Raw genomic sequence first — 17,109 nt, 5'->3', positions numbered from 1 at the left:
CTCTTCTACGCGATATAAACTCAAACTCGGTTTTGAGAGAAGCAAAGTGTAATAAAATAACACTCGTCGAGGATCTCCACGTAATTATGTTAAAGTCACTAGCACGCTCTATGAAAACAGTAAAATATCAGTAAAGATAATAAACAAGCCAGAAACTGAAAAGAATCCCTAGGCTTTCCAATTGATCTCGTAGAAATAGGAATATCATGGCGATGTAGTTTACAAATCTACGAGCATCAGTTAATAAATATTAACGAATCCATGCGAAAAGTTTCGTAGTCTTCGTAATCTTATGGTTCTTCTTATGGTTTTTCTTATGGTTATTCTTATGCTTCTTCTTACGGTTCTCTTATTGTTCTCTTATAGTTTTCAATCTAATGGTTTTACTCTTTTAAAGTAATAATTTCAGTCATATTTTAAATATTACTAGTAAGGAATAAAACGCATCATTGGAATATAAGTTTAATACAGGTTTGCATCATAATATACACTTGAAAAATACAATTATGATAGTAAACAAGAAAAAGTAATAATAAGAAACATAAAAGAAAAATATGGGACAGATATATATCCAAACATACGAGATCACAGTCTTATAATGAGACTCCATTGCACACACTCCTCATTGCATCCACTTAATAAATATCCTCAAGTGCTAATATACATTTCATCAGTCAGGTATCAAAAGATCGTATCTTCATAATTATAAATTTTCACAAGAGCAAAAAAGTAGCCTCGCAACTTTTTTATTCCTCCTCTGATAACCGTAAAACAAAAACAGATTATATGTAAAATCAATACATATCGATCCGTTTTTGTTTTTTGGTTAGCGGAGGAGTAATAAAAAAACGTGATTTTTTTGCTCTTCTGAAAATTTACAATTATGGAATACGACCTTTTGATACCCGACTAACGATTTATAGAATATGATCCTGCTTTTCTTTAAATGTCAAATAGAAAATTTATTTAATTTTTTAAAATTTTAACCAACTTTAGATTTCAAAATTATTTCCTCTTTATTCTTTGACTCAATAGAATCATAATCTATTCCACTTTTGAATGAAGAAAAACTTGCCACCTTTGGCTCTAATCTTTATCATTGTAATCTTTCTCTTGTGATTAGTCACTTTCAAAGTGACTTCATTCTCTATCTCTCTCGTGATGAGTAATCATGGCAATTATTAGTGATTTTTGCAAAATATTTTGTTCACTTCCTAGACATGAACTTTTGCTATTTAAAAGTTGTCATTTCAGATACTGTAAAGAAAACTTGTGTGTTATAATTTGACTTTTTCCTGAACAGGAAGAAGAAGATTAAATGATTATTACAAAGACTGAATTATCAAATTTGTCGCTCGGAAAAATAATTGTGTAGTCAATTTTAGTTTCAGTTTCTTCCACAAAAAGAAAAGAGAAATAACTGAAGCAAAATTGTATTAAAATATCTATCATTTAAGAAAAGTATGGAACATCAAACGCAAAGCGTTTATGAAAGTATATGCCCATAAAATAGAAAATAATTTTTTTCACCGGTACACCTATAAATAAAATTATGTAAGCAGCATAGAATTTCCTTAAGTTGTATTATTTTCATTAGGTTTATTCTTCCTCACCAGAGGGAAAAAGAAGAATAAATGATCAAAATAAAAGTGATGATCATACATCAGAGGAGACAAGAAGTGGATGTTAAAATTAAAACATTAATATGAATAAAAATAGTAAAACATTCTTTTGCCAGGAAAAATAAATAAATAAGAATAAGAAAAACAATGATCCCAGTTACAGATTTTAAGGATTGTCATTTTTAGTTTCGGGGAAAAAAACACTTTAAACTTCTTTGAAATCGACATACCCAAGCACCATCTAGTTTGGATTCATTATAGGTTCATCCAGTCGCGCAAAACCAATCAGTAATTTAGCAGCTTGCAACAAATGTTACTCGAATCATATATATATTTTCTGAGAAGCACATAAGATTAAAAATAAAGCATCCATAAATAACACATGTCGATATACAGAATATAACGTTGTTCACTGGTATACACAAAGCAAGTCTCAACAATTGTAATATGTTGAAGTTTTAGGTCAACTTCTTCTTCGCCAAGAAAAGGGATACAAAAATGCTCACTCGGTCAAGTGTGAAAATCAACTAAATGCAACTTTTCTAAAATGGCCTTGTTTATGAAAATGACATTAAAGGCTATCACAGGCAGGTTTTCGTTGTAGCTGGGCTACAGTAAGTTGCACTTCACCATCTGGCAATTTTTTCATAAAGTTCCACGCTTCCAGTCTTGACATATTCCTCATGTCGATCCCGTTTACAGCCACAATTTGGTCACCAACTTGAATGATTCCACATTTGTCTGCAGCACCACCTTCCAAAGAAAAAAAAATATTTAAGTATTTTGTATAGTTACAAAGAATAAAGAGAATTTTCCGAGCGAAGCAGCTCAGAAGACTTTAAGTTCAGTTGGCAACTTCGTCAAAAGTTGCCAACTGTTGCCAACTTCATCAGAATAACCCAAGGAATAGGGTTACCAGCTTGCACACTTTTTGTTTGAAATGCACTCTTTTTTACGTCAGAGGTGATGTGGAACAGTGAAATTACTCTCTTTGGGTGTTAGGTTTCATTCACTTAGAACGTCAGTAGTTGGCAACTTCGTCAGAAGTGTAATTAATCCAAGGAATAGAGTTACCAACTTGCACACACTTCGTTTGAAATACACTATTTTTTACTTGCCGGTTGCAACAGTGGCCGGTGCAAGCACCGGCAACTGTTCGTATACAAATTTTTTTACTTGCATTCTTTTTTAGCAAAACTCATTCTTTTTGGCCTTAATTTGCACTCTTTTTGGACATCAGCAGTTGGCAACCATGATTCAAGGCTGAGGACTCTTTCTTAGAGCAAGGAAAATATTTTAGCCGTTCAAATTATTATTAACTAAAATATTTAAGCCTAAAATTCGTAATATTTAGACCTAAAATTGTTCCAATATCGAAAATGTAACTGGGTCTGTACACAAAATTCTTATTAAAAAATCTTTTTAATTGAAATTACATACAAATTGACATTAAAACTTACAATGTGTCCGCAATTCAAAACTTTTTGTATGTGACTGCCACCCTTTCAAACCCCCACTCTTTACGCTAAAGTTTGGCTTTTGCTTTACAGAAACATATTAGAGTTCAATAAATGTTGTCAGTTCGCCGATCGGCATTTAGTTATGCCGATGCTCAAAAATTCATTTTTGAGGCATCGGGCAGCCTCCTTCCAACCACGAAAAGTACCCAAATCTTCTTCCAATAACTGGAACACAGCTAGGCACTACTGTGCATAAATTTGTGAAGCCACAAAGGAAACAACTTGATCACATGAAACTTCACTATATGGGTCAGTAATGACAAATTTTTTGTTCTTATAGACCGCGTATATGATTATGGCCAAATTACACAGCATTATGGCCTCTGATGCTACGGTTATATGTAGAGAAGTTTTATTGCAACATCTTGCCAGGTAACTCATCCATAGCTAATCGGTTTCAAACCAGTAAAATACACATTAAAAAACATTGAAATTAATCAAAATCTTCTTTGGCTTAGGGCGGGTCGATTAGTTTTGCCTTAGCATCATATTTAGTTATAGAGATAATCCTTACGCTTAATTTATGCCAAAGACTTATAAATTTCCAATTTGGTTGCTATATTTTTCATTAACATCCCTGATAGGTTTTGCCTCTCTGTGATACTTTGGCCAGCCAAATTAGAATATTACTCGTCTAAATAGCTGAAATTGGCACAATCTGGCATTAGTGAATGAAATGAATAAGGATAAAATTACCAGTAAATATTTTTTTGATGGTTAGTGGCCTGTCCCCAGTGGGCGAGTCTTTTCCTCCTTCAAGACTAAATCCAAGACCAGCACCATCTTTGTAGATCTTTGTTTGTATTGGCTTACCTCTTATACGATCCTTAAGATTGTCATCTAAAATACAAAGAGAAAAGTCAGAATCTATGTATGGAGCAGCGTTGCCAACGCTTTGAAATAGACTGTACTATTTTTATTTTACCAATATTGTATCGCAAGAGGTTTATTTGTACCATTTGATCAGCAGATTAAACATTTACCAAAATTAGAAGAACATTTTCGATAAACCAAAGTTTGCATGTATATCCGAGTATGAAACAATCAAGCAAAACCCAAATGTACCAAAAAAATTGTACTGTTCATAAAAAATAACAATTGTACCCAAGGGCACATCCAGGATTTTATTTTGGGGGAGTGGAACAAAATAAAACTTTAAGAAACGCATTAAATTTATTTATATCAATTTTGTTGCATTTTGGCAAAAAATTGGGGGAGGAGGGAATTTTAAATTTATGCCGCCCCGGATACAGCCTTGATTGGACCACATTGAACCAGGACCTCAAAATTATACAGAAAACTGTAAAATTTTATCGTGTTTAAATTTTAAAATAAAAATCATATTAGCAATGTTGATATGGATTGGTTCAGAAAAAGGTGGACAGCAAATAATAATATTTATGTTGAGATTACACCTGCGTAAAATAACATTAAAATAAAATTTTATTATGAACCATAATACAAAAACCTTAAATATTATAAACGCAAGTACTCAATCCAGCTTAGTAACTGGGTTGTAACTGAGGATAGCGCACAAGTGGGGTATTACTTAATGACGATACACACGTGGGTGTTACGTAATTCTCTAAGAGATTTTTCCAAAGAGATTGATCCAAAGATTTCTGTGCACTTCAGGATTCGAAAGAGATTTCCCCCTAATGGGACTGTGTGCTCGATAGCTGGACTGACAAGCAATTGATGATATTTGATTATGGGAATACCTTGTACTTGATAACCTATTCCACACACGGAAAATTCCCTGCCCTCTTTCTAGCAGATGCACCTACCTGTTACATTCCATGAATTTAAATCTTAATACTAACAAAATCACATTTTAAAAATGGGAAACCCGCAAACGATGAAAAAAGAGGCACTTTTTTTTAGAGGTTATAATGCCAAGTACATGTTGCCACGGTGACGTGAACTGCCATGGGGCGCATCACGTTGAAGGGTGGCTTGCAAAAACACGAACCAATGGATTTAAAGTATAATATTATCAAGAAAATATCTGGAAAACTATTTAGGAATGATAACATGTATCATAAGGATGTCACGGGCCAGCCATAGTGTGCCACGGTGGCGTGAATTGACATGATGTATCACGGAAGGTTGGCTTGCGAAAACAAGAGCCAATGGATCTAAAGCATGATTTTAACATGAAAATATCTGCAAAATGTCTTAGGAATGATGAGAGGGTGCCAAAGGGCCATACATAGTGTGGCACGGTGGCGTGAACGACATGGTACATCAAGTTTAGGATGCGAAAACACCAACCAACGGATTTAAAGCATGAAAATGCCGGAAAAATGCCTTAGTAAAGATAAGGCGTGCCAGAGGATGCCAGATAGCCAGTCATAGTTTGGCAAGGTGATGTGAATTGACATGGTTCATCACGTTGAGGGTGGCTTACAAAAACACGATTCAATGGATTTAAGCATATTTTTAACAAGTAAATACCTGAAAAGATGTCTTAGCAATGATGAAGGGTGCCAGAGGGTGTCATGTGCTACCTTGAGTTGCCACGGTGGCATGAATAGCCAACGAGGGATAACGTTGGGGGGGATTGCTAAAACACAAACCAATGGATTTAAAGCATATTTTTGTTGTGAAAATATCTGAAAATTGCCTTTGGAATCATGAAGGGTGCCAGAGAGTGCCATGTGTCATCCATAGTTTGCAACGATGACGTGAATAGCCTTGGACTAACCCGTTCTAAAAGCTTAAAGTTAAGGTGTGAGGCGTTACAAGAATTTATTCGGCAGAGGGGAAGTGAGATCTAAAACCCAGTGAAAGAAACGAGGCATTCTCATTAAAACCTCCCAGAAATATCTCCTAATATGGCTGAAATTTACTTCTAATAACAACCTCCCCTCTGAAATTGCTTTCTAGGGTGGGTTAGCCGCATTGCCACGGTGGTGTGAATGTACATAGTCTTGGCTCTTGCATAGTCTTTATAGTATAAATATTTAAGTTAATTGAATGTAACAGGCAGGTGCCTCTAATAGAGCAAAAATCAATGGAAAAAGGGTTGGAAACATGCGATCCATTTAATCGTTCTAGAAAACGGGCAGAGAATTCTACGTAGGTGGAATAGGCTATCACGTAGAAGACATTCCCTGATATCAAAATATCGTCAATTGCTGCTTGGTCAAGCTGTCTGGCACACAGTCCCATTGGGGGATGTATTTTGAATCCGGAAGCAGACAAAAAAATTTTGGATTATAAAGGGTCCCTGAAAAAGAAAAAAAAGGAAAGAAAAATTCTGAAGGAAAAAAATCTCTTAAAGTATTACGTAACACCCACGTGTGCATCGTCAATACGTAATACCCTTCATGTGCGCATCGAAAACATTGAAGATATCAGAATATAAAAGTCTTTTCAAGAGTTTGCAGTCATACAATGAGTAAAGTTCTCAATTTTTAAACTTTGTTTCAATCAGAATCAAGGAATCAAATTTCGAACACATTCTTTAATAAATACTGCTTCATATTTATTACGCTTATGAGTTGAACAGGGCAGTGGCGTCTTTTTTCCTCTTCTTTTTTGGAGGGGGTGGTGGCTCGTACCATTATATCATTTGTTTCCCACTACAATTTAAAAAATAACATTTTTAGTATTGTCATTGAAAAATCAGTTTTTTGGTATTTTCGCTGTAAAAAAAATACTCCCCGCCCTAATTTTAGTTAATTAAAGCTACCGGGAGCAGAGGTTTGAAATAAAAAAAAGGAGAAAAAAGGATGTCTATCACTAACAGCAGGCTAGAGTGCATTCATATAGACATTTTTCAACTAGAGCCTGTATTGACCCCTTTGATGTGACCTGCTCGTGAAGTTAAAGGCAAAATTAAAACACAAAATCTATTTATGTATTTAGCGTATTCTACCAATTTCCAGAGACATTTGTAATCATGGTTACAGTGATGCTGCAACCTCGTAAAGAGCTATCCACAGCCTATAGTAACCGAAAATCTAAACTCTTTTTGGAAAAAAATGTCTCTTGAAACAAAATTGCCTTCTGAAGCTGTTTCAGGAATGGTAATTATTGCTTAGGCTAGCCTTAAAACAAATAATTTGTTGGAACTTCTAAAAAGAGTCCAAACCCTTCGAAAATGATGTCATATCGAAATGAAGAGAACATCAATGGAATCACCGTGATCCAAAACTCTACACAAAAAAATTACAGGGGAAAGATCTCCCTTTAACAACAAGGAAGATCACTTTTTTTGTAGGTAATTTGATGTGGCCCCTTTCTTTCCAGGGGTGATTGTATCGAAGCCGCGGTCGTAGAATGTTGGGAAATGGCTCGTTTGAGCAGAAATCACCTTATCTACAGCCCCTTTTCAGCAACAAAAGAGATCATGCCACAGAAAAGTGGGGCTTCTGCTATTTAATGCCACAAAACATCAATTTTGCCCAAACAAGTTTGACTCTTTCTCTCAATTCTACTTTATAAAACAGTAAATAGCCTTAGCGTAAAGAGCGGGACGCTGAGGAGGGAAGATCCCCTTTCATACACGGAGTAATTTCTGTTCGTTTTAAGTTTTAATGTCGCTCCTTACTTTCAGTAAAAAAACTTGTTTTTTTTATTTAATTTCTGAACGTTTTTTAATTAATGCATGTTTGATTTTGGCTCTCCGCAGATAAATTATTAAAATGAAATTTGCATATTAATTCTTTTTTTTTTTACTAAATTGGCTTTCTCTTAGTTTTGATGAGACGATTTTGAGAAAAGGGTGGGAGAGGATGCCTAGTTGTCCTCCAATTTTTCGGTTACTTACAAAGGCAACTAGAATTAGGCAACAAAGGCAACTTAGTAAAAAATATACGTAACTTACAAATTAACTTACGTAACGAACTTCTATATTCGTATATTTTTATTATGTATATGAGGGGATTTGCCCTTCGTTAATACCTCGCTCTTTACACTAAATCTTAAATTTTGTCCCAATTCTTTACGATTGACCCCTCAATCACAAAGGCAGTGGAATAAATAGTTGAAATTACTAAAAATACTTTAGCGTAAAGAGCGAGGTATTTAGGAAGATATGAGCCCCCCATATACGTAATAATCTATATTGGTTTTAAGTTTTAATGCTGGTCCTTTCTTTCAGTGGAAAAACCTTTTTCATATTAATTTTTTCATTTTTTTTTAAATAATGCTAGAAAATTCTGCGCCCCCTTCATGGAATTTCTCTTCTCCCATGACAAATTCCTCCAAGAAAAGATCCTCCTACGTAGCCCCCTCCCCTAACCTCCCCCCAACCAGTAAAATACCCCTGAAAAGGTATGTACATTTCCAAATAACCATTACTGTATGTAAACGCCAGTAAAAGTTTGTAACTTGCAGCCTCTCTCTCGACGACTGTGGGGGAGTAAGTCAGCCCCAAAGACATGGTTATTATGTTTTTTGACTATGTTGAACAAAATGGCTGTCTCAAAGTTCTGATCTGTTGACTTTGGGAAAAAAATTAGAGTGGGAGGAGACCTAGGTGCCCTCCAATTTTTTTGGTCACTTAAAAAGCGCACTAAAATTTTTAATTTTCGTTAGAATGAGCCCTCCTGCGACATTCTAGGACCACTTGGTCGATACAATCACCCCTGGGGAAAAAAAGAAACAAATAAACACGCGCCCGTGATCGGTGTTCTGGCAAAAAATACCAAGTTCCACATTTTTGTAGATAGGACCTTAAAACTTCTACAGTAGGGATCTCTGATACGCTAAATGCGATGGTGTGATTTTTGTTAAGATCCTATAGGTTTTAGGGGGTGTTTCCCCCTATTTTTCAAAACAAGGCAAATTTTTCCGGGCTCGTAACTTTTGATGAGTAAGAGTAATTTTAATGAAACTTATATATTTGAAATCAGCTTAAAAATTTGATTCTTTTGATGTATCTATTAGTGTCAAAATTCCATTTTTTAGAGTTTCGTTTACTATTGAGCCGGGTCGCTCCTTACTACACTTCGTTACCACGAACTGTTTGACAAAAGTTATCGATATCATAGCTGGTGAGACTATTGCGAGCCTTATAAAGTAGTCTTTTATTTCTGCAGGCTACTTATTGAACTTCCTCCTCCTAATATAACATCTATTTAATAGGTGTGTTTTGTGCCTTTAGTAAAGTATCAGTAAAATTCGACCGGTATTGGGAAATATCACCAGTAAGATTATTTGAGCAAGTTTTGGAGACAAGTGCTTTGCAATATGCGAAACACTTATCTTTTTTCTTTGAAAGTTTCTAGTTTATTCTGTACTTCCGTTACAAAAACTTTATTTGGAAAAAAAATAACTTAATAAAATGTGTCCCTCAACATCGAGCGAGTTGGAAAAGAGCAAAAGTGACGGGAACGATTGGGACCGTCTTTTACTATCCAATGAAGTAACGAGAGCATCTTGATTAACCAAAATCGTGCATCGTTCAGTTTCCCATCTTCCACACGACACAAAATGAAAAACAGGGTTGTCAGCTATGGAATTAAACTTCAAAAAATAGTTTTGGCAAAGGATCAGATAAAATTTAGTTTGATATCTCGTACAACCCGTTTGATGTATCGGAAATGCATATTTGGAAAAAGCAACAACGAAAGCAGGGTACATATTTTTTCAGTTTGCCAAGAAGATTTGTCGAAACAGGTTTTAGCAATAAATAATCATAGCTTCTTAACATCGTGTAAATCTGAGATTTAAAGTGATTTTAACGGCTCATTTAATATAAGCTTATTGATTCATAACATTTGATAATGACATTTACAACTTTTTAAACAAGACAGGTTAAAAGACGCAAGAAAATTAAGACTTTAATATACATGAACAAATAAAAAGCTGGCAAGGTAGAATTATGTAAATAGCCTATCTTTTTTTTCTTTTTTTTTTCGGTGAGAACAACATAAATCCAAAAGAGTATGCGACACATGATTGTAATTGATTGCACTTTACCAGACAATCATAAGTGTTGTGCAGGATATGTTCGGGGGGGGGGGGGGGATATTTCTGCGACATAAATCCAAAAGAGTATGCGACACATGATTGTAATTGATTGCACTTTACCAGATAATCATAAGTGTTGTGCAGGATATGTTCAGGGGGGGGTGTGATATTTCTGCGATTTTTCCCAATTTCTCAAATTTGCCGTGAAATACGGCTATTTTAAATGCTTCTCGAAGTCATCCTTCCCCTCTGAATGACCCCAGTCCTCAAGTTTCATGAGTTTTCTACAAATTGAGAGTTTGTCTGTGCAGGTTATTACAGGCTAAAATGTAGCAACAATTCAACGATTGACCAGCACAACTCAATAACGGTTTGAATCAGATTAATATATATATTATAATTCAATATATATATACCTTTAATATATTGAACTAAGCTTATAATGATAAGTGTTTTACCTGTCCAAGTTGATGTAAGGCAAGTAAATGTCAAAATTTATCAACAGAAACCAAAACTAAGACATTGATTTAAATATATGCAAATTAAACCTACTTTTTATAGTCGTTAAGTTCAAAGCTTCCTGCAAAAGCTATAAGCCTGGTGATATTTGCAGGATTTTAGAACCAGGAAAAATTGTCCCCAAAAAGGGATCAACGGCGACGTAAATGAAACCATGAAATTTAGCACAATTGACAGCCTGAGAGAAGAGGTTTCATACCCCTAAAAAAGTGCAAAATTTTGCTGTTACTTTTCAAGAGAACAGTCGCAGATTTCTGTTTTTACTTTTGTTCCACCAAGGGAGATCAAATCAATTTGATGATCGTAAAATATCAGGAGGGAGCTCAGTTGTAGAGAAATTAAAAGTCCTAGTTTTATTTTTAAACAATAATATTAAAAAATAGGTTTTTCAAGGAAAAGTAGAGCGATAATGAAATCGATGATGAACAGATGTCAAGGCATATAATTAACCAAACTTAAAACCAACAAAAACTAGAATGAATGGTTAAATTAATCGTAGAACGAAGAAAACTTACAAAAAATTAATAAATTAAACCTAAAACTAAAATTTAAAATAAATAGAAAATTAGCACATTTAAGATTGGGCTCTAGTCCAACCCCCTTTACAACCTACAGACTAGTGTCATTGGCACTTTACCGAATGTTTTTGTCATAAAAACAATCAACTTTACAGGAAAGAAACAAACTACTTCTTAGAATAAATTCATTTTTGACTTTCGACTTAATTTCACTATTCAAAAAGGCATCTTATTTGTCACTTTTTTTATTCCATTTCATTCATCACCCAGAAAATTGTTCTTTATATAACTTTAAGAACTTTATTTAGGATTTTTTTTGGGGAATTTGTTTAGTCTTCCACAGTGATTGTTTGAATTGATGAATACAACAAACGATTCGCCAATTGGTTTTTTTATATCTCTGAAAGGACTGATTTTGAACGTAGAAAATATTGATGAGAACTTATTTTATATTATACTACTGAACTGTGTCACATTTATGCTACTGCCATAAAAAATAAATGAAAAAATCAAAAGAAATCTGGAGGTTTGAACAGTATTCAATTTACTAATGTCGCAATGAAAAGAGTAAAGTTGTTGAAAAAAATGTGTTTTTCATTAAAGTGCGAATGACGCTCTAGCTTTTAGTTGGGTTTGGAATAGGGCTTCCAACTTATTTTTGGCAATTTTTGAATATTTGAAGTTTGACTTGGTTATTCATTTCACTTTCTTTTCGTGTGAGGTATTCTAATAGAAAGACTATTATTTTTTTTGTTATTAATTACTCTTCACCGAAAGAAACAACCCCACAGACTGATATTTAAAAGGAAGGGGGCTGTCGTCCTCAAATACTTGAGTTCAGAAACTGACACCGTCGTATCATTCTTGCTAAAATATGTATTATAGAAAAAAGTTTTGACCCTTGAAGTTTAAGGAACACGGCTTTTCTTTGTGTGATAAAATATGAAATGTTCTTGGTTTTGTACAAACAAGTTAGTTCCCTTTCCCTCCGACCTTTATTTCTTTTGGATGGATAAAACACATATTTTCGAGTTTATATTGAATTTTCTTGAGTTTTTTTTAAAGTTAATGGAAAATACAGCCAGAAAGAGTCTAACTATGTTTAATAAAACTTCAATTTTCCCATTGGTCGAGCCATCTCCTGTCTCAGCACAGCATTGTTAGCTATTTAAATTCAATTAGAATAAGACATAATACGTTATTTTGCTTTTTTGTTTGTTCTAAACAATTTTCACACGGAATTTCTCTCAATCTGCGTTCTATCTGAGATTTGACATAGTGACAATTATTATTTTCGATCTCTCTATTCTTTCTTTGTATGTTTCTTTTCGACTATTTTTCCTTTAAAACCAGTGGCCATTCTGAAAACTTTTATTTAACTGTAAATGATAGTTAAAATAACACTTCCTTCGGGGATTATCTATTTTGTCCCCTCAAAAGTCCACGTGATTTTTCCTTTTTAAGATTGAGCTCTGTTCCATTTTTTTTACAGCCATGATTATCAACAAGCCAAAATTCTGGTATTTAAAGTTTCGGTTACATTGGAAAAGGGTTGCCCTTCACTAAGTGCAACTGAACCATGAGCTATTTCATCAAATTCCAACATCAAGTCTCCATATCACCAGAATTATGCACCCACCAAAAGAGTAATACTAATTACCATCTTTTCCTACTTTTGTTTCAGTCTGGGTTTCCAATATTTTCGGTGGCCTCCCAGAAAAGAATTTGGGAGAAATACACAGGTTCTTTGTAGATGAATCATCTAAGACAGAATCTTGGGGACTAGAGGTTCTGTTTCTTGACAGTACCAAAACAACTTCTGGTCGAGGAGCCTAAAGAATTAAAAAAGTAAGAAATATTATGACACAAATTTTAAAAATAAAGGATTTTTCCTTATTTGCTGACATCACAGTTATCCTGTAAGAATTATTGAATTTAGAAAGTATATATTCGTAACAAGAAAGTGGTTTGAGTGGAGTGTCGTGCTACAAACATATAAACGAATACAATCCTAGGCCAATGTCTATCAGACATTGTTAAAGGAGAGCGCTATCTACATTATTGAACGCTTTTCTTGTATCTAGAAACACAAGTTACGACTTCTTTTTTTTCTGATTACCCGATTTTTTCTATCAACGTACGTAATATAAAGGTTATATTTGACGGAAGGTATCCTTTCCCAAACCCTAATTGCTTCTATTTTATATACACATATTCTTCTAGCCAATCCCCTGACTAAATAAATTTAAAAAATTTTGCCACTAATTGCAGGCGGAAACGTTATCTGTCTACAACAATTATAGTCATTAGGACTATTGTCCTTAGTTAGAGTATCACTATCGATGCTTTGCATATAGATTGCCATACTACATTACAAATGGTCAAAGGAAAAAAAAAAACAAAAAAACATACCATTACTGGTAAAAAAAAAAAAAAAATGAATACCCCGTAATCAAAGCTTCCAGTATACCACCTCTTCCTGGCTGACCCTTTCTTCATCTAGCTAACCAAATTTCTAAGTTATCCGAGATATGGCCTTTCATTAGCTCATGTTCGCTCTATTTCATCAAACACGGCAAGATGCGTCTCGATTCATCAATATGTTTTCCCCTTCTAGACTTAATAAATAGCCAACTTCTGGCTAATAACCAGCTTATGGAGATTGAAACTATTGTGTTTCTTAGTTATTTTCTTGCCTAAGTGCTGGCTAAAATCCTTTATGGCACCCATTTCAAAAGTTTTGTTTTTCTTGTCAGTTCGTTTTCTCGTTTTCAGCCTATTATAATCCTTTTCCTTATTCTTAAATAAATCCTTTATTAAAAAGTTATTTCATCTATATCCATTTATGAGTTCTACATGTCTTGAAGATTTGAATGATCTCCACAATAAACAACTTCATTCGTCCTGATTTTTCCTCAGTGCCCTTTTCTCCCTCAGAATCCTGAAAAGAATTTATATGCTCTATAAATCTACCTCTCTCATTGACATAAGCTACCTCTTTTATTGAAATGACTGATTCAAGGTAAAGCATAATCATAACTGTTAAGGGGTCTAACCCAACAACATAAAAATTTCAATATTAATCTTGATTCCTTCCAGGTTTACATCAAACAAAATGTTTTCAATTGCATTCGGGTTAAGACCCCAAAAAGTGGAAAACTCACACATTTTCACATACCTGTCAAACCTACCATTCCTGATTGTAAATGCATTATCCAAGCACAGTTGTAGCAGCCTCCTGACCTAACAATTAACTAATCCATATCTGCTACCTCTAGATCTTATTCAAATATCAGTTGTCACATTCAAAACTATAGGCTACCATATGAAGCTGTGTCTATTTTCCAACAAATTGTCATGTGAGCATCAGAACCACCTATAACCAAAAACCATGGACCAGTGGTGTCAATTCACAAAAATTGGGGAGGGCGGCAACTTTTTTCATTTTTTTGTGATGAAGTTTTCTAAAAAAGCAATTTTTAAATGAATATACAAAAAGAGTAATGTTTAAAGTATAGGGTGAAAGGAGGGCGAAAAATCTTGGCAGCTGACCCCTTTCCCCACTTTTTACCACTGGAAGCTTCCGCTCTTGGTTTAATCCGAAATTTCTTGGTTATCATAGGAGCTATTTTTGAAAGCTATTTCTACACACATACTGCTAAATTGGTACCAGTTGCACGATGAATATAGGTTAAAATATATGTTCTCTGCAACACCAGTAGTACGACAATGCTTGCCAACACAGCCTCGCTTAATTAACACTTAAACCCCATCATAATATTTCACGTTTTGGCTGCCATTTGCGTGATATTTTGAATATCCTCAAGACAAAAGCAGCTATTTTTAGCAGAAGAAAAGAAGTGCAATGCATGAAGTTTTTGTCTGTGGGGGGGGATACAGAAATATAAGTTGTTAGAAAAAGGGTAATTAAGGAATATTTTTCAAGGTAATCGTGGGTAGATTTCTCATATTAAAAAGTGCTAATCAGTAATTTGAAAAGCCACATGCACATGCCACAGCCATTAAAAGTATAGTGGGACTGCATTCAAAATGTGTTAGATACAATTATTTTGTATATTATGAAGTATGAGTTGTTTTCGTAACATGAGTCAGTTCATTCAATGCTCTCGTCAGAGTAGGACGCATTTAAGACCTCTGTGTGGATTTATGTGAAAATATTATTTCAAGAACTTTTGGATACTTATTCAATGTTGAAAATATTATTTCAAGAACTGTTGGATATTTAGTAATACGTGTTAATATTTGGATATTAGTAAAATATTAATGTACAATGGGACGGACAAGGAAAAATCCTAAACGAGAAGGTATGAATATTTCATTAGACACCTCAGATGATAGCTCTAGCTCGAAACCGGTAATATCAAACAGTTCGTGGTAACGAACTGTAGTAAGGAGCGACCCGGCTCAATAGTAAACGAAACTCTAAAAAACGGAATTTTGATGCTAAAAGATACATTAAAAGAATCAAATTTTTATGCTGATTCTAGATATATAAGTTTCATCAAATTTAATCTTTGTCATCAAAAGTTACGAGCCTGAGAAAATTTGCCTTATTTTGGAAAATAGGGGGAAATACCCTATATGAAATGGGTTGTCCCCTCTGCAATCCCTTGCTCTTTACGCTAAAGTTTGATTCTTTGTCACAATTCTACTTTTTAAAACAATTAAAAACTTTAGCGTAAAGAGCAAGGGATTGCAGAAGGGACAACCCATTTCATACACGGAGTAATTTCTGTCCGTTTTAAGTTTTAATATCGCTCCTTACTTTCAGTTTAAAAAACTAGTTTTTTTTATTTAATCAATACTAGCTGCAGATTTTAAGCAAATTCTTGAAATTGTAAAAGAAAATGGTAATAAATTAGACAACTTATGCAATCAATTAGATGTTCTTACTACAAGGGTCGATAATCTGGATAAAGAATATTCGCTTCTTAAAAATAAGATGGTTAATAGTGAGTTGAAAATTGGAAAAATTGAAGATGATACGTCCTGCCTCAATTTGCAATTAAACAAAAAAAAACCAAGTTTTTTTTTAAATGAAAGTAAGGAGTGACATTAAAACTTAAAACGAACAGAAATTACTCCGTATATGAAAGGGGCTTTTCCTCCTCAACGCCCCGCTCTTTACGCCAAAGTTTGACTCTTTCTCTTAACTCTACTTTTTAAAATAGTAAAAAACTTTAGCGTAAACAGCGGGGCGTTGAGGAGGAAAAGCCCCTTTCATATACAGAGTAATTTCTGTTCGTTTTAAGTTTTAATGTCGCTCCTTACTTTCATTTAAAAAAAAATTGTTTAATTTCTGGACGTTTTTGAATTAATGCATATTATCTAGGCTCTCCGCACATAGATAATTAAAACGAAATTTTTGAACGACTTTTTTTGGCTAAATGGCTTTTTCATAGTTTTAATCAGAAGATTTTGAGAAAAAAGGAGCGAGGAAGGAGGAATAGTTACCCTCCAATTTTTTGATGACTTAAAAAAGGCATTAACTTTAAATTTTTTACGAACGTTTTCACAAATAAAAAATATACGTAATTTACGAATTAACTTACGTAGCGAACTTCTGTATTCGTATGTTTTCATTGCGTATATGAGGGAGCTCGCCCCTCGTCGATACCTCGCTCTTTACACTAAAGCTTAAGTTTTGTTCCAATTCTTAAGAATGACCCCTGAATCACAAAGGCCGTAGAATAAGTAGTTGTAATTGCTAAAAATACTTTAGCGTAAAGAGCGAGGTATTACGAGGAGGTAAACCCCTCATATGCGTTATAATGTCTGTTCGTTTTCAGTTTTAATGCTGCTCCTCACTTCCAGTAGAAAAAACTTTTTATATTTATTGTTTCATTGTTTTTTTAAATAATGCTAGAAAATCCTGCGCCCCCTCCATAGAAAGTCTCTTCCCCCATGAGAAGTTCCTCCATGGAAAGATCCTCCCACGTAACCCCTCCCCTCAAATCTCCTCCCCAACCAAAAAAATCTCCCTGA

At 34.2% G+C, this 17,109-nt stretch overlaps 1 protein-coding gene across 1 annotated transcript in view; it reads right to left on the bottom strand.

Annotated features, from left to right (window-relative positions):
• Positions 1 to 446: 446 nt before the first annotated feature.
• LOC136037974 (uncharacterized) overlaps positions 447 to 17,109 on the bottom strand; it is a 210,452-nt gene continuing 193,789 nt past the window's right edge. Inside the window, exons 11-13 of the mRNA XM_065720865.1 lie at positions 12,764 to 12,935; positions 3,839 to 3,982; positions 447 to 2,375 (exon numbers count right to left, since the gene is read on the bottom strand). Coding sequence (XP_065576937.1) covers positions 2,194 to 2,375; positions 3,839 to 3,982; positions 12,764 to 12,935 — 498 coding nt within the window. The 3' untranslated portion in view covers positions 447 to 2,193. The remainder of the gene's footprint in view (positions 2,376 to 3,838; positions 3,983 to 12,763; positions 12,936 to 17,109) is intronic.

Source organism: Artemia franciscana, chromosome 17 (genome assembly GCF_032884065.1).
Source record: "Artemia franciscana chromosome 17, ASM3288406v1, whole genome shotgun sequence".
Taxonomy (NCBI): Eukaryota; Metazoa; Arthropoda; class Branchiopoda; order Anostraca; family Artemiidae; genus Artemia; species Artemia franciscana.
The sequence above is the reverse complement of the archived record's forward strand: the minus strand, read 5'-3'. Positions and strand labels throughout refer to the sequence as shown.